This window comes from Sphaeramia orbicularis, chromosome 17 (assembly GCF_902148855.1).
Source record: "Sphaeramia orbicularis chromosome 17, fSphaOr1.1, whole genome shotgun sequence".
Lineage (NCBI taxonomy): Eukaryota > Metazoa > Chordata > Actinopteri > Kurtiformes > Apogonidae > Sphaeramia > Sphaeramia orbicularis.
The window spans coordinates 19,160,248-19,179,847 of NC_043973.1; the positions used below are offsets into that span (position 1 = coordinate 19,160,248).

At 34.3% G+C, this 19,600-nt stretch overlaps 1 protein-coding gene across 2 annotated transcripts in view; it reads left to right on the forward strand.

The window, feature by feature from the left end:
• Window positions 1-19,600, forward strand: part of LOC115437589 (integrin alpha-6-like) — a 56,378-nt gene that overhangs the window by 5,544 nt on the left and 31,234 nt on the right. For both annotated transcript variants that reach the window (XM_030160868.1, XM_030160869.1), the window contains exons 2-3: window positions 18,496-18,623; window positions 18,747-18,826. In XM_030160868.1, coding sequence (XP_030016728.1) covers window positions 18,496-18,623; window positions 18,747-18,826 — 208 coding nt within the window. The remainder of the gene's footprint in view (window positions 1-18,495; window positions 18,624-18,746; window positions 18,827-19,600) is intronic.

A 19,600-nucleotide genomic window follows, 5' to 3' on the forward strand; every position in this document is an offset into this window, starting at 1 on the left:
TTTTTGTAAATGTAAACATTTTTGTATAATTTTACTTTTTTTTACACTACAACAAAGAGAAAAAAAAAAGTAGTTTTCATTATTTATAGGTTATTATGATAGTATTTTACTGGTTCTGACTCACTTGAGATTGAATTGACCTAAAATGATTTTAACGTCCTTGATTGTTAATATCTTCAGTGTAATTTCTGCATTTCGCAAATTCATCCCAGGGGCCGGATTGGACCCTTTGGCCCCAAGACCGCATGTTTGACACCTCTGATATATAAGCTCAGATTCTGGGTTGTCCTGATTTTTATTCAGCTCTTGCAGGGTTTTCACTGTTTACTGCCTCTGTAGAGTATAAAGACACCAATAAACAGCGGGTTTGTTTTTTTTTTTTCAGGTAATTATCTTTTAAAAGGGATTTGATCTATTATATGTGAAATTTAGCAACAATTTATATCACATTTCTTTCAGCAATGCTCTAAATATTGTAATAATAGGTCCAAAATTATACAAAATGTCTAGATTTTAGACAACAATCTCAACAAATGAAGCTATATCAGCACCATAGCCCTTAGTAAATTTACTCATAAAGACCCAAACATCCACTGTCTACCAAAACCATCCACTGACGTAAACTGTTTAATCCCTGTTGATCCACTAATCCTATCAATACATGTAAATAATTGGTGTAAAATACAGTTTGTCATCTTTTCATGGTCGTCAGATATGACCCATATGGACGTTCAGAGGCTCTGTAGTTACCATGGAAACACTGTCATCTTCTACAGCATTGAATCACCAGTAAAACCCATGGAGTTGGATCAATGACAGTGGATGGAAATGCTTGGTTTATGTTCAGTTAATGATAGATTTTGCTGATAAGGTCACTTTTTCTCAAGTTTTTTCTGTTTTTGGTATGACAACGCTCAAATGTAATCTCAGCGTTCAGAGGCTCCATAGTTACCGTGGAAACACTGTCATCTTCTACAGCATGGGTCGGCAACCTTTACAATCTAAAGAGCCATTTTAGAAAAACAAAATTGTCTTGATCCAAAACATATCCCTATACATTTTACCTCAAAGTGGTGACTGTTTAAGAAGCGCTTTAGGACTAGTTTGCATGAAATATGTTGAGAATAAATCAAAGTTTTGGTGCATTTACAGAACTACACTAAAGAAAATGCCATGATTGTGTTGTGCAGCAAAAATTTACTGGTATGTGAATACTTTCTTTGCAATAGAGAATACAGATGAATATCGTCAGTGTCATAAAATACAAAGTACTCTACTATTCATTTGGAGTATACGCCACATTTTTACAACTGGATAACATCAGATTGACTTTATGGTTCTGACAATAAGAGCAAAATGTGGAAAAAAAAGCCTTAGTGTTATTCAGTTCTATATGTTTTTTGACAAAGCCACATGGAGCCACTAGAAAAGGGCCCAAGAGCCAAATGTGGCCCCGGAGCCACAGGTTGCCTACCCCTGTTCTACAGCACTGACTCACCAGTAAAACCCATGGAGTTTGATAAATTATAGTGGATAGAGACACTTGGTTTATGACAGATTTGCTGAAAAGGTTGCTTTTTCTTCAGTTTTCTCTGTTTTTGATATAATAACCCTCAACTTTACTCTGAGCTTTTATGAACATCTACATGATTAGTAAATTAAGTGAGGGAGAATACCAGATTTTCACTGAAAATACACAAAATACAGAAGATAATATTACAATAAATGCTGATAAATCACTTAAGGAAGGTTAAATATAGAGAGAAATTTATTTGGGAACTGCCACAAAAGTAACACTGGGTCCTTATGGGTTACACTGTGTATTTAAGTAACTGGCAGGTAAATATCCAGTGAAAATATGTCATTTACAGACCCGACAGTTGGTACTTTTAGCGATAGTTTCAGAAAAGTCTAATTATATTCCACATGGTTGAGTAAATAGTTGAGTGTATTCTCTGTAACCATGAAGTTGCGTCAACGACAGTGGATGGAAATGCTTGGTTTTCTGTTCAGTTAATGATAGATTTTACTGATAAGGTCACTTTTTGTAAATATAGTTTTTTCTTTTGTTCAGACAAGGAATAGTTTTTAGTTTTTAGATGTTACCTGCTTGACAGTTTCGACTGTGACTCCAGTCTTCCTCAGAAGACAGTTTGACAGCCGAAACTGTCAAGCAGGTAACATCTAAAAACTAAAAACTATTCCTTGTCTGAACAAAAGAAAAAACTATATTTACATAAACAGACGACAAAATGAACGTCTTTAGCCTTATCCAAGGTCACTTTTTCCTCAAGTTTTTTCTGTTTTTGGTATGATAACGCTCAAATGTATTCTCAGCGTTCAGAGGCTCCATATTTACCGTGGAAACACCGTCATCTTCTACAACATTGAATCACCAGTAAAACCCATGGAGTCTGATAAATTACAGTGGATGGAGACACTTGGTTAATGACAAATTTGCTGAAAAGGTTGCTTTTTCTTCAGTTTTCTCTGTTTTTGATATAATAACCCTCAACTTTACTCTGAGCTTTTATGAACATCTACATGATTAGTAAATTAAGTGTGGGGAAAATACCAGATTTTCACTGAAAAGACACAAAATACAGAAGATAATATTACAATAAATGCTGATAAATCACTTAAGGAAGGTTAAATATGAGAGAGAAATTTATTTGGGAACTGCCACAAAAGTAACACTGGGGAAACCGTGTATTTAGGTAATGGGCAGGTAAATATCAAGGTTAGTATCGTAAACTAACGAAATGATGAAAACTAGAATTGTAAAAACATTTTTGTTAACTGAAATAAATAAAAACTAGAATTAAAAAAAAAAAAAAAACAATAACTAACTGAAACTGTATTGTATGCTTAGAAAACTAACTAAAACATATAAAAATTATGGATAAAATTCCCTTCGTTTTCGTCTTTGTCAACATCAGATTGATACAGAAGTGATTTATTTCCCTCGAGCAATTTTAGCTGCTGGCACCATATGATATTTAACTGTCCGTCACTTCTCGTCACTTGTGGTTTAGAGTCGTCTTCTCATCCCCACTCTATCTGGAAACATGCAGACTAAAGTTGGGAGAAAGCAGCAGAGTCCTGTCTGGGATTTATTTGAATATGACAGCGAAGAAGAGAAAAGATATGAAAAAATAAAACTAAGCATTTAGAAAAAAAACAAAAACGAATAAAAAATAGCAAATCTGCTCTAAAAACTAATTAAAACTAACTAAATTAGAGAAAAAAAGTCAAAACTAAATAAAACTAAACTATAATGAAAAATCCAAAACTATTATAACCTTGGTAAATATCCAGTGAAAATATATCATTTACAGTTGGTACTTTTAGCGATAGTTTCAGAAAAGTCTAATTATATTCCACATAGTTGAGTAAATAGTTGAGTGTATTCTCTGTAACCTTGGTGGGTCTTATTTCAATACAAGTTGAAATGTGTGTTGTGCATGTTTGAGCAGGGAGCCACATTTGTTGTGTAAGCAGCGTTCGGCTGCTGCAGAGGGGGAATGTGCTCTCACTGTTGACTTGTGCATTCACACGTGTGCACATACAGTATGTGTGTGTGTGTGTGTGTTTGGTGTGTTTTTACGGTGCTGATGCATGCTGTGGCTGAGAGCTGAGGCGTTGTCTTGTTGTCAGTCATTTGAAAGAACGTCAGCGAGTTCTGAATACGCTTCAATACATTCATAACCCCGAGGCACAAGATAGAGATAGACAGATATAATCTCGCTGGTAGCAACTGTCTTTTCCTCTAAGAGTTTACTCACGCTTATCGTAACAACGTGTTTAAATGTTTGCCTGTGTGTACTTGTGTCCCACCATGGTGTCTCCTCACAGTTGGGTGTGTACAGTGACTCACACTCACAGTTTGCCAGCTTTCATTCAAACTTGCATAGCCTTCAGCGCCAATGAGTGTTACATGTACCTGCAGGAGAGGGCAGGGCATGATGGGAGCTTGTCTGCATATGTTCCTGTGTGTGAGTAGCATTCTGTGGATTGTTCATAATTACCAGATGGAGCTGTCTGTATAATAAAATCAAGAAGGAAAGCACAAAATGCATAAGATGGAAGAGAAGGGAATTACCAGAGTTTCAAAAGTTCCTGGGACGGAGTGTGAGAAATGTGAGGAAAGTAGATGCATGTGTGTGTCTGTGAGAGGGTGAGTGGTTCAGAAGAAATGGGCAGATGTAGTAAGAAGAAGAAGAGGAGGAATACACAGAGACTGGATTTAACCCTCCAGTATCCAGGTGCGCCTTTTAGGCACACTTTGCACATCGTGTTAAAAAACTTCATATTATTTTTCACAATTTAAATAAGGTTAGAATTCAAAAGTTGTTCATTTTTGCATGATCTTTAAAATTCTGGCCACCAACTAAAATTTGCACATTGTAAACAAAAGAAAATTACAAGACTAGCATCTGTCTCCCAAGTGTGTGTATCTTCCAATTGATATGTATGATTAGGGCTGACCTTGATTTACAAAAATAAAATCAAATTAGAGCAGAAAAATTAATCAATATATAATATTTAATAGTTTGATTTATAGGTGTGCCTTTTTCGTACACTTGGTGACAGATGCTAGTATTTTTGAACATTTGACCTAGCGCCAAATATAATAATGCAAATTAACCAGTGTTGGAGTTAATCATTGACATATGCCAGGCTGCAAAAATCAAATAATATGTGATCCACTTTTTATGTAGTATATTGAAAAAAAAATTTTTTTGTGTTTTTTGCATCCAAAAAATGACAAACACGGCATTTAAAGGGTTAAAAAATGTGACAGTTATTGAGTATTTGCTATTTTTATTTACGGCTCAAGTTGATGAAATAGAAAAAAGTGGAAAAGAATTAAAAACAAACTGCATGAAAATTTTTTTGACATTATTCCACAGGTGTGCCAAAAAGGTACACTTGGTGCTTAGTAAGGGCCTTGCTGGACAGGATACTGGAGGGTTAAAGAAAACCATTTTGTACTTCATTTGAATCTTGAGGAAAACTTCATCTTTAACGATAAATCAGGGGTGTCCAACTCATTTTAGGTCAGGGGCCACATACAGACTAATATGATATAACGTGGGCACCAGTAAAAAAGCCGGACCAGTAAAATAATAGGATAAGAACTTTTAAATAATATCAACTCCAAAGTTTTCTCTGTGTTTTTGAGTGAAAAAAGTAAAATTCCGTCATGAAAATGTTTACATCTATGAACCGTACATGAGCATAACATAAAAATATATGAACAACCTGAAAATTCTCAAGAAAAATGAGTGCAATTTTAACAATATTGCACCATAGTTTATCATTTATACATGTTCACCACAACTTACAGATCACAGTGGATCTAAAAATACACAAAACATCTAGTAACAGACAGAACATTGGTAAAATTCCACATACTTCTTTTAAGACATTTCAGGCCGTTCCTATTTGTTCAGGTTATTCACATTTTTATAAAAGGTTAGTCTGTAAATGTAAATATTTTTGTGTAATTTTACTTTGTTTACGCTAAAACAAAGAGAAAACATATTATTCATCATTATTTATAGGTTATTATGATAGTATTTTACTGGTCTGACCCACTTTAGATTGAACTGACCTAAAATGATTTTAACATCCTTGACGGTTAATATCTTCAGTGTAATTTTTGCATTTCACAAATTTATCCTACGGGCCAAATTGGATCCTTTAGCAGGCCGGTTTTGGTCCCCGGGCCACATGTTTGACACCTGTGCTATAAATTAAGTCAGAAGATGGTGAAAAATGATGATCAGTGTTTCCCCAAAAATAACACGATGGTAGAGAAGCAAAGTTGTACAAAGTTAAGAGATTTACACTTTTTTTTTGTTTACCAGTTACTTGATTAATTGATGATCAAATAACTGGCACTTGGTGGTCAAGTTAAATACAGTCTAGGTTATTATTGTACCTTGTTTGTTGTCAATATTTGATGCAAATAATAACATTGTTGCCATTTGAGAGCAAGGTTATAATAGTTTTGGATTTTCATTTTAGTTTAGTTTTATTTTGTTCTGACTTTTTTTTTCTCTAATTCAGTTAGTTTTAATTAGTTTTTAGAGCAGGTTTGCAAGTTTTTATTAGTTTTAATTTTTTTCTAAATGCTTAGTTTTGGTTTAGTTTTAGTTTTTTCATATGTTTTCTCTTCTTCGCTGTTGTATTCAAATAAATCCCAGACAGGACTCTGCTGTTTTCTCCCAACTTTAGTCTCCATGTTTCCAGGTAGAGTGGGGACCAGAAGACGACTGTAAATGACAAGTGACGAGAAGTGACGGACTGTTAAATATCATATGGTGCCAGCAGCTAAAATTGGTTGAGGGAAATAAATCGCTTTCATATCAATCTGATGTTGACAAAGACGAAAACAAAGGGAATTTTATCCATAATTTTTATACAGTTTAGCTAGTTTTATAAGCACACAATACAGTTTCAGTTATCATTTTTTTCTTTTAATTATAGTTTTTATTTATTTCAGTTAACGAAAATGTTTTTACAATTCTAGTTTTCCTCATTTCGTTAGTTTTCGTTAACGATAGTAACCTTGTTTGAGAGATGCTGCACATTGAGAGGAGCCAGCTGAGATAGTTCAGACATGTGGTGAGGATTCCTCCTGGATGCCTCCCTGGTGAGGTGTTTGGGGCATGTCCAACTGGGAGGAGGTTCTGGGGCAGACCCAGGACACGTTGGAGGGATTATATGTCTTGGCTGGTCTGGGAATGCCTCGATGTCTCCCGTAGAAGAACTAGAGGAGGTGATCGGTGAGAGGTGCTGCCGCCCTGTGACTTAGGGATAGATGGATAGATGGGATAATATTTTGTATGATGCACCATGTTAGGGTTGCCTTAATATGATTTACAGCTTTATTTGTCATAAAATGTCTTTTGTTTCCAAGAATAATTTGTGTAATAGCTGAAATATCCTTAACCTCCTGAGACCCTGCAATGCATTTTTGTCCTCTGTAGTGGACAAGAGTGTCACTGCTTTACTTTAAAAAAAGAAAAGAAATAAAAGTCCACTGAAAAGGACGTTAAATTATTTTTTTTTAAATAAATGTATCTGAAAAAATGTTGCATCATGCTGTTTCCGATTAAGGCAGTTATTTAATGTAAAATGGTGAAAATGTTTACTTACTAGGTCTCAGGAGGTTAAAATAAATCAGTATTGAATTGATAAGATGTCAAAAATTCAATATGGACCTTGCGAATAGAATTTGAATGAAGACTGTACCAAAACCAGCACTTTAAAGAGAATCCAGGACAGTTTTGTTAATAATAATGAGGCCAACAGTATGTGGGTTTATGGGCTGAATGGAGCCATGGGAGTCAGATTTAGTCCACGCCCCTTCTCTTGCCCTCAGGTTACCCAACATCAAAGACTGAGTGAATAAAAAAGAGGTGAGGGCTGAAAGAATGCTAAGAGATCATAAATCAGTTTTACATCTGGGCACCACATATAAGCCGTTATTCAACCGTCATGAAGGGAGATATAATCCACGACAGCAGCTGCTCTGGAGAACCTCTGGGTCTGTAACCCATTTGAGGTGAACGCCTCTAGTCAATAGGGTACTACTGACAGTGTTTTGTATCTTGCACTATCAATCAATCTTTATTTTTTACTTACTCTTTGCACAGAGTACTGGCTTCATTTTGTTACTTATTTATTTTTCCTTGCTCAGTGTACAGTTTTATTTCCTGTATTGTGTTTTAGTTAAAATTTAAATAGTTTTAAAGGAGTGATATATTGCTTTTTAAAATGGAATTATGCATTTTAAAACATTGCCCTGTGGTCTACATAAACTGTAAATGCTATGCTTGGGTCTGAATTCTTCATTAATTCAACTCCACAGGTCCATCTTCAACCCTATTTCTGAGTAATGACACCAGAAAGGTCGTTTTGAGCGCCGGCCCTTTAAATGCAAATGAGCCACTTCATGCCCCACCCCCTCCAGGTTGTTGTCCATGCTTTCTGTCCTGTTCAACCACTTGTGTTCGTTAATACAACCAACAACTGAACATTTTAGGTAATCGGCTCAAAGTTTGGACATATTTTCAGTATGGAGTACAACCGCTGCTACTGATAAACAATTATGGCGTGCCTGAAGAAATGTTCGTTCTTGACCTTATATATGCAAATGTCATGACGTAACAAGTTATAAAACGTAACAAATTAAGCAAGAATTAAAACGGGTTGTAGAAAGCCACTCGATTTTTGCCAGAATGAATATAAAGATAGCTTTGCAGCACCTGGAGGGTTCAAATTCAAACTTTTTGAACTATTAGGGTCCGAATACACAAATAAATGTACCAAAGACTAATAAAAGTGAGTTTAGCAAAATATGACCCCTTTGACTGTATTGTTTATTTCCATTATTTTAGTTTAGTTTAGTTTAGTTTAACTCACAGGTGTCAAACATGTGGCCCGGGGGCCAAATTGGGCCCACCAGAGGGTCCAGTCCGGCCCTTGGGAAGAATTTGTGAAATGCAAAAATTACACTAAAATATTAACAATCCTTTTAGTTCAGGTTCCACATTCAGACCAATTCAATCTCCAGTGGGCGGGACCAGTAAAATACAATCATAATAACATAGAAATAATGATAACTGCAAATGTCTCTCTTTGTAAATGTAAATATTTTCATGTATTTACACTAAAACAAAGTATAATTTCACAAAAAATGTGAATAACCTGAACAAATATGAACAACCTGAAATTTCTTAAGAGAAATGAGTGTAATTTTAACAATATTCTTCCTGTTATTAAATGTTTTGTGTGTTTATAAGTTCTAATGTACATGTGTTAATGATAAACTGAGACATAATATTGTTAAAATTACACTTATTTTTTCAGTTTGTTCATGTTATTCACATCTTTTGAAAGGATAGTTTGTAGATGGAAACCTTTTCATAAGGGTAATGTACTCTTTTCGCTCTAAAACATAGAGAAAAGTTTGGAGTTGACATTATTTATATATTCTTATGTTATTATTTTACTGGTTCAGCCCATTTCAGATCAAATTTAGCTGAATGTGGACCCTGAACGAAAATGAGTTTGACACCCCTGGTTTAACTGTTTACATTTATCGTGTGAAGGGAACTCGCAAAGTAAGAATTTCATTTCTCTGTACTGCTGTGTATATGACAATAAACTTCTTGAATCTTGAATCTACTGGCTGTTGCCAAGCAACAGGCTGTGCCCAAACAGGCAGGCGGTCCATTGCTATGAAAACAACACACTTCTCTGAATGGGATTATCCTACTGGTCATCCCGTCCTGATCGGTGTGTTGATTTCCACAGAAAGAGTCGGATCGTGTGTCGGATTCCTCGGCCTGTATGTGTGTGTGTCTGTCACGTCGAACCAGCATCCACACACATCCACGCTCTGTGTTTGTCTTGGTGCTTCCTGTAGACTAAGCCTGTGTGTTGGAGCTTCCTCTGCTGGTGGTAAATGATTAGATAAACAGCTGGGTCTCTGTCACTGGGCCAGAGGGTCAGCGTTATCACACTACTAGCTGCTGACACATCATGTTAACACGTCACCCTTCAAAGACACAGAAAATAATGGGTGGTAACCATACAGATAACGTTTCATGTTCATAATTATTATATATGATGCATTGAACGTGAAAGTCTAGGCTCATAGCGATATGTATAATAACATTTCGCTCATAGCTGCCACTGATTTTTTTTCCTTTCTTTAGTTTATCTCAGTGTTTTTCAACCTTGGGGTCAGGACCACACGTGGGGTCACCTGGAATTTCTAGTAATTGATAAAAAAAACCAAAACAACAACTTACAAATAAAGAATATATGGTGAGGTAAGAGAGACAATCACAATATATAAAGACATGACAAACTCTGAAGCTGAAACGGAAGCACTGTGGTACTGTTTATCTTTCAAATGTTCATTGTGGTCAGTTTCAGATGCTGCAGCTCTTTCATAATTCATAGTTTGAGTTATTGTTTGTTCAGTATTAATTGTAATTGTAATTGTAATTGGATTTACAGCCTTGTAAATCCAAGCTGGACTGACTGTACATATATTGACCAAGGAAAATCAAATTCTCACTTTGTGCAGTAATCTACACCTGGCTTTTCTACCTCTGTCCATAATAATATACATTATATAGCCTAAATGTTGTCTAAAATTAATGTTTATTTGCAACATAGTATAGCAAACTATTACATGATCAAAAACTAATTAATTTTAGCAAAAAAAAAAAAAAGTCTCTGTTTTGAATGTCTGGGGTCGGCAGAAATTTGTGATGTTACAATTAGGTCACGAGCCAAAAAAGGTTGGGAACCACTGGTTTATCTTATTATTTAGTCTCCATGTTTTGCCAGAAAAAGAAAGATATGTTCATTACTGCAAAATAACTGGATCTTTTTCATACAAACACCCTTTAATAAAAACATATCTGATACACTATTACCTTCAGTGAATGTCATCGTATTTGCTGAAACAAACATGATATCAGCCAGTGTATTTATTAGTAATTTCTGATACTAGGGGGCGTCTCAGTCAACCTGATGATAAAAGATGCAGTAGTAAATGACAATAGTAATAGAAGCATAGGATCATGGGAAAGTTTTACTTTTAGTGAACTACATTCCCTTCATGTAATGTAATTTTACTCAAATAGTCATGAGTAACATTAAACGTTAACTTAAGTAAACAACTAACCACACTAAAAAAAAATCTGTAATTTAACAAAATTTTCACTGTTTATTTTAACAGATTTTTCCTGTATTTTTAAGATACAGGAAAATATCAATGAAATGACAAAAATAGACTGTGATTTTTACACATCAAATGTAAAATAACACGAAAAAACTGTAACTGAATAACCAAAAAATTTCCATTTTTAAAATTTTTTCTTTTTTCACAGAAAAATACAGTTAAAATACATTTGCAAATGTATCATAATTTCACAAATATTTCTTTTCTATGTATGAGATTAAACTGTTAATTTAAAGTTTAATACTGTAAAAAAATAATAAAACGAGATAAAATTACTTACAATTAACCGTAAAAGAAGTATTTGTTTGGTAAGTTTAACAAGACTTGTTTGTTAATTGACAAATATCTTGTGTAATTACAGGAGGTTTCACAACAAAAATGTTGAATAAATGTGTTTTTGTGAATGTATAACATGTATAAGCCCTGATAAACTGTCCAAATACAGTTTTTATCAGTGGATTGTACAATTTAGTCTCACTGAAAATTACTTATATATATATATATATATATATATATATATATATATATATATATATATATTTATAGGTAATTTGATTGTTTTAATACATGTAAATATTCTTTATTAAACATTTAAAAAGTCAAAAAATATGCAAAATCTCACGTAAAGTTAGGGCAAAAAACTGTATTTTAATTATGGAAAATTACCGTATTTTTATGAGGTGGTTATTTTCCGTTATTTTCCATAATTTTTTCAGCACCCCTGCTGCCGGAATATCACTGTTTTTTTGGGGTTTTTTTTCCACAGTGCATTATGATAAAATACAGGCCCAGTCAATTTTTATAAGCTTTAATACGAAAATGCCACATAATCATATCTTTAATACCAACATTAACGTTCTTTTATATAAATTATTATTCAGTAAGTTATTTCACATATGCAGTTATATGAGATAAGATACATTTTCCTTTTTGTATTATTCATTAACACCTGAACACCATCAAAACTGCTGAATGAGAATAAAAGTGTGATTGTGTAAAAGAAGGAACTACACTAGATCTATTCTTTCCTCAAGAGAGGGAGACTCCAGACCCACTGACCCCTTTTCCCAGAGTTCAGTGTGTCTTGGCAGAGCTTTTTCCGTCCATTCTCCTGACTTCCTGTGTCTCTAAGGGTAATGTAATCGGAGATGTGATCACCAGGGACCCACTAATAGTCATTAAACCTGTTCTGAAGTGATGACTCATTCATAGGAGACTCATATTTGACCAAAACACACACACACAAGCACTATCATTTTTCAGAGTGTGAGATTTTGTTTTTAGCTCTGTACAGTAGTGCATGTAGTGGTGGAGAAAGTTTACTACAGTATCAAATGTCAAGTTTAGTTTCTCCTGTAGCTTAAACAAACTGGATTGGATGCTTTGACGTGTGGGATAACCAAACAAATTACAGTGCTCTGGTTTCTGAATCAAGACCAAACCAATCCAGTAGTTAAAACTGGGATAAAGAGTGCACACTTGTCCGTCATAGAGGAGTGTGTTTCTATTCTGATGCTCATCCAAGTGCAGTTTATTGGAGAGAAATTACTATGTGTACATTTTCTCAGTGTCTCCTGGTAAACATACACAAATCCGTTTCTTAATGGCAGTGTTACAAGATTACGGATGGGAAACTTTATGGCAAAAAAACAGTTCTTGCATACTGTGATTTCAGAAGTTAAAGCTACAGACATTCTTTCACATGCACTTAGCGTTCATCACATTTACCCTCATCTCCTCAGTTTGGAGGTGTCTGTCTGTGGATTTGCTTAACCCTTTCATGCATGACTTATGAGAACCTTAGGCAAGATTTTTTTTTCTTGAGTGTTTTTATTCCCCTTTAGGCATGAAAAAAACAATGTGATTGATTTTTTTTTTCATGGAGTTACAAAAATGTCCATGGATTTAATTTTTGAAGTAAAGAAACGTGTGTTTACAACCCAATATCAGAAAGTAAGGAAAAGAATTAGGGCCACTGAAAAAAAATACAATAAACTAGGGTCCAATATGTATTTCTTCTTCTTATTATTATTATGAGAAAAAAAAGTTAGAATTCTGAGTTTAAGTCAGAATTCTGAGTTTAAAGTCAGAATTCTTAGAAAAAAGTTAGAATTCTGAGATTAACGTCAGAAATCTGAGTTTAAAGTCAGAATTCTGAGATTAAAGTTAGAATTCTGGAAAAAAAAAAAAAAAGTCAGAATTCAGAGTTTAAAGTCAGAATTCTGGCTTTTTTCTCAGAATGATAAAAAAAATATACTAGTCAACATTTGCTAGGGATCAGTTTTATATTTGCACAATAATTGATGTTGTATAATATTTTGGGTGACTTCATATATTATGTGTGTACTTTGGCTAGTCATGTAAAGAAAAATGGACTAAAAGGTAAAAAAAAACAACTAAATTTTTATTGCACTTTCGGGCAAAAGGGTGATACAACCCTAGAAATTAGAGTTCACAACAATTACTCTTCCAATTTTGTTTTCACTGAAACCACTCAGAATGTTCTGAACCACATACGGTGTGATGTCAATAATGTGTGTGGCCACCATCCACATCCGCAGGCTGTACTCCACTGGGAAAGTAAATTTTCAAGTTTCCAGAATTACACCCCCGAATATAGCAAAGTTATAGTCCTGATCCCTAGCAAATGTTGACTAGTGTATATATATTACATCTTTTTTTATTTTCCAGTGGCCCTAATCCTCTTCTGTAAGAAAGTGATATGAAAACAATTAAATAAAAACATTTTTAATGCTGCTAATCTGATGTTTTCTCACATTTTAACATGTTCTTATGCTAATTATTACTCATTTCATGGAGATAACATGCAAAAAAACCTTTGTGTCTAACATTAACAAGTGGTTTACACTCAAACATGTTAGTGCAGATCAGTTTTATCAAGAACAGCAAAGTGACAGTAATGGTCTGAATGTCAGTGTGTGGGATGATGCATTTAAGTGTCCACTGTGTCGGTTGATATGGAACTAAACCAACAAAACCCATGAATATACTAGAGAACAGCTGGAGAATAACTGTCCACTGTAGTGACCACTGTGCATGAAAGGGTTAATCTCCATTTATGGTGCATAACATAAGTTGCAGGGCTGACAAAAAGTGAATCTCATGCAGAGAGAGAAAGAGAGACAGAATGAACATTGCCATTGTATGCATCAACAGACAATGGATACACATAATGGCAACTAGGGATGGGCATCTAAATGTCTTTGTGAAGGTGAAGAATCAAGCCCTCAGCAATCAAGCTGACTAGTTATGACGCCAGTGGTAACAGATGCCCTCCACCCACACCAAAATAATAATAAAAAAAAGTGAGCTGAAGTATACTTTTTACTTCTTTACTTAAAGGGGTCATATTTTGCTAACCCACTTTTATTAGTCTTTGGTTCATTTATTTATGTATTTGGACCCTAACAGTTCAAAAAGTTTGAATTTGAACCCTCCAGGTGGTGCAAAGTTATCTTTATATTCATTCTGGCAAAAATGGAGTGGGTTTCTACAACCTGTTTCAATTCCTTCTTAATTTGTTACGTTTTATAACTAGTTACGTCACGACATTTGCACATATAAAGTCAAGACTTCCGACGAACATTTCTCTGAGTACACCATAATTGTTTATCAGCACCAGCGGTTGTAGTCCATACTGAAAATATGTCCAAACTTTGAGCCGATTACCTAAAATGTTCAGTTGTTTGGTTGTATTAACAAACACAAGTGGCTGAACGGGACAGAGCTGCACAGTCAACATCCTGGAGGGGGGGGGGTCATGTCTTTCTGGTGTCATTACTCAAAAAGAGTTGTTCTAAATAGAGTTGAAGATGAGCCTGTGGAGTTGAATTAATGAAGAATTCAGACCCAAGTATAGCATTTATAGTTTAATAAGACCACAGGGAAATGTTTTAAAATGCATAATTCCATTTAAAAATGCAAAATATCACTCCTTTAACATATTTCTTGTAGAAAGTTTGTAAATAAAAATACTGTTGTCCACTTGAATAAAATAGTGCCATACTTCCCTTTGCATTATTGCCCACATCTGCTCTGATTTGTCGGTTGCTCCACGCAGAAACTAAAGGAAAGATGCAGCACTTAGTAAGAATCAGTCACAAACATTAGCTGCACGTCTTTATGGAGTAAAACATAAATCTTCTTCCACTCCCACCCTAAATTAAAAGTAGTTGACTCTTAAAAAGATGAAGACATTGCTTACTGTTTTGACTAATAGATGAATCAATAATTTGGGCACCTGAAATAAGCTTCACTTTTCTACCACATAAATGTACATCAGTAACACTCATGGCAGCTTTCAACCACCTCCCAGAAGTTATAGTCATATCTAATTTGTCTTTTTACAGTATGACAGTGTTTTTCAACCTTGGGTCTGGAATTCAAATGGGGTCGCCTGAAATTTCTAGTAATTGATTAAAAAAAAAAAAAAAAAAGAAAAATATTTTTAATTATTCAATATATATTTCATCATAATTAAAACACCACACACTTTTCCTAGTAAAAATCAAGTTCAAATAAAATGCAGGATATATCTGAGAGAGGCATATGATGATTGACCTAATCATGTGACTGCGTGCTCATAGTTTGAGTTGAGTTGAGTGTTTGTTCAGTATTAATTGTCAGCCTTGTAAATCCAAGCTGGACTGACTGTACATATCCTGACCAAGGAAAATCAAATTCTCACTTTGTGCAGTAATCTACACCTGGCTTTTCTGCCTTCGTCCATAATAATACACATTATATAGTCTAAATGTCGTCTAAAATTAACGTTTATTTGCAACGTAGTATAGCAAACTATTATATGATTAAAAACAGATCAATTTTAGCAGAAAAATGTTTTGAATGTCTGGGGTCGGCAGAAATTTGTGATGTTAAAATGGGGTTACGACTCAAAAAAGGTTGGAAACCACTGCAGTAGGATGTATGTATGTACAGGGTGGGGAAGCAAAATTTACAATATTTTGAGGCAGGGATTGAAAGACAGTGTATGACCAATTAGTTTATTGAAAGTCATGAGAATTTATTTGCCACAAGAAAATTGACATAATAGAAAATGTTTTTATTCTATGTGTCCTCCTTCTTTCTCAATAACTGCCTTCACACGCTTCCTGAAACTTGCGCAAGTGTTCCTCAAATATTCGGGTGACAACTTCTCCCATTCTTCTTTAATAGTATCTTCCAGACTTTCTCCTAATAGTTTTGCTCATAGTCATTCTCTTCTTTACATTATAAACAGTCTTTATGGACACTGCAACTATTTTTGAAATCTCCTTTGGTGTGACGAGTGCATTCAGCAAATCACACACTCTTTGACGTTTGCTTTCCTGATTACTCATATGGGCAAAAGTTTCTGAAAAGGTATGGATAATAGTGTTAGGTATGATTATGACATCAATATATGTTTGGTTTCAAGACATCTGACGTAGTGCCTGCGGAGAAAAAACAACTAAATGTTCATTGTAAATTTTGCTTCCCCACCCTGTATGTATGTATGTATGTATGTATGTATGTATGTATGTATGTATGTATGTATGTATGTATGTATGTATGTATGTATGTATGTATGTATGTATGTATGTATGTATGTATCTATCTATCTATCTATCTATCTATCTATCTATCTATCTATCTATCTATCTATCTATCTATCTATCTATCTATCTATCTATCTATCTATCTATCTATCTATCTATCTATCTATCTATCTATCTATCTATCTATCTATCTATCTATCACAGGGATAAGGTAACAGAATACCAGTGGTAGTTCAATTTTGGAAAAATCTTAAACGATGTGACTCATGTACAGCTGTTTCCTAACCTTCATCAATGTGCTTTTGTTACCAAAACCTGCACACTCTGCCCTCTGATGGCAAAATCCTATACACAACCACCTCCTGCTGATTCAGTTAAGTCAGAAAAGTAAAATAAAAGCATGACATCAACACAAAATGACAGTGAAGATATATGTTATCTGTGGTTTGCTGAAACACACAAAGCATCATTTTATTCTGCTGACAGGGTTGATTGACTGCAGTCTGTGGCTGCTTCAGCTTAAAGGATGACATTCTTGACTGTCTTGATTTACATCTGGGGTGTCAAACATGCAGCCTGGGGGCCAAATGTGGCCCACCAAAGGGTCCTGTTCAGCCCCCGGGATGTTTTCACCAAGTGCAAAAATTCCACAGTCTTGAATTGAATTAAGCAAAAAAAAAAAAAAAATTTGCTTGAATTAAGGAAAAAGTCTTGAGTTAAGCCAAAAAAAAAAAAATCCTCAATTAAGTGAAGAAAATCTTCAATTAAGCCAAAAAAAAAAAAAATTCAATTAAGTAAAAAAAAATCTTGAATAAAGCCCCCCCCCCCCAAAAATCTCAAATTTAGCAAAAAATCTTGAATTAAGCCCAAGAAAAATATTCATCTAAGAAAAAAAAAACAACTTGAATTAAGCCAAAAAAAATCTTCAATTTAGCTAAAAAAAAAATCTTGAATTAAGCAAAAAAAAATAAATCCTCAATAAGTAAAAAAAAAAAAACTTGAATTAAGCCAAAAAGAATCTTCAATTGAGTTAAAAAAAAATCTTGAATTAAGCCAAAAAAAAAATCTTCAATAAGTAAAAAAAAAATCTCGAATTAGGCCAAAAAAATTCTTCAATTGAGTTAAAAAAAATCTTGAATTAAGACAAAAAAAATCTTCAATTAAGTAAAAAAATCTTGAATTAAGCAAAAAAAAAGAAAAGAAAACTTCAATTAAGTAAAAAAAATCTTGAGTTAAGCCAAAAAAAAATCTAGAATTAACAACTTAATTTTTTTTTTGTTTTAGTGTAAAAAAAATAGCATTCAATTATAAAAATATTTACATTTCCAAACTATCCTGTAACAATAAAATGTGAATAACCTGAACAAATACGAACAACCTGAAATGTCTAAAGAAAATTCAGCCCAATTTGAACTCTTTTCTGCCTGTTCCTCAGGCGTTTAGTGTCTTTGTACATCCGATCCATAATGCACATGGACATATGAGAAGTGGAGGCATAATATTGCTAAAATTGCACTAAATTTTCTTATGTTTTTTTAATTTAAATTTCATTTTTTTCAGTTTTTTTTTTTTTTTTTTGATAGTTTATAAAAGTAAGTATTTTCATAATTTAATGTTGTTTTTTTTTACACTAAAACAAAGACAAAAATTTGGAGTTGTCATTATTTATAAGTTATTATGTTATTATTTTTCTGGTCCGGCCCACTGCAGATCAGATTTAGCTGAATATGGCCCCTGAACTAAAATGAGTTTGACACCCCTGATTTACATTGTAGGAAACACTGGGAGCTGAATGCCTATTGCAAGACTTGGGTGTGTCAGTTTTTGACCTTGTCCTTCATTCACAAAGGCAGCCTGTGTGTGTGTGTGTGTGTGTGTGTGTGTGTGTGTGCAGAGATAGAAAGCCTGGTTCAGTCATCCAGAGCACACAGTAGAAAGAAGTCTTTGACTCTAATGGCCTGTGAGGACACGGAACATCAGTTTGGTGTCCTCTGTATGATTGTGACTGTGTGAATATGGCTGCTGTGTGACAAAGTATAATGTGCGAGTGGAAATTCTGCCAGAATGCGGCCCATCTGCAGCCCTGGATGTCACAGGAATGTTCTTTCACAATGATTGTATGCTTGGTTTTCAGCTTTCTATATTCATGTGTGTGTGTTGCAGGCTGCTGGTCGGCGCCCCGAGAGCAAGGGCCTTAAGTGACCAGAAAGCTAAAGTGACGGGGGGACTTTTCACCTGTGATGTGGGCTCTACCTCTGGGGGTTGCACCAGAATTGATTTTGACAACGAGGGTGAGATACCTACACAGACCTCCGCATTCTCCACATATTTGTCTTCTGCTTCTTGGCTTTTTATTTAAGAATTCAGTCACAATATCCTGTCTGTGCATATTTCTGTCTTGTTTGTATGTGTAGAGGATCAAAATAAGGAAAGCAAAGAAAACCAATGGATGGGAGTGAGCGTCAACAGTCAGGGGCCAGGAGGAAAGATAGTGGTAAGACTGTCATTATTACAGGTTTATGTGTTCATAGAAATTATATTAACCCTTTCATGCATGAATTATGAGAACCTTAATCAAGATTTTTTTTCCTGAGTGTTTTTATTCCTCTTTAGGCATGAAAAAAAACCCAATGTGATTGAATTTTTTTTTTTTTTTTTTTTTTTTTTTTAAATCAACCTGTTTTTCATGGAGTTACAAAAATGTCCACTCAGCTACACCATGAATTTTATTCTTGAAGCAAAGAAACATGTATTTAAAAGCCAATATCATAAAGTGATATGAAAACAGTGAAATGAAACCATGTTTAATGCAGCTAATCTGATGTTTTCTCACATTTTAACATATTCTAATACTAGTTATTACTCACTTCATGGAGATAATATGCAAAAAATAAATATTAACAATTGATTTCCACTCAAGAACCAACCAAGAACAGCAAAGTTACAATAATGGTATGAATTGCAGTTTATGAGATGATGCATAAGTGTCCACTGTGTTGGTTGATATGGAACTAAAACAACAAAACCCATGAATATACAAGAGAACAGCTGTGGAGTAACTGTCCACTGTAGTGACCACTATGCATGAAAGGGTTAATTGGTTGCCATTCCAACATTTATTTCAATATAAAGTAGCTCCTTATTTTGGATAATCTGTTATGGTCCAACTAAAACAAAAAGGAATTTAAAAGTAAACATGTGGGTCAAATTGTCTCTAAAATGTCCCTTCAGAGAGATTTTGCATACCGTTTTTTGACCCAAATCAAGT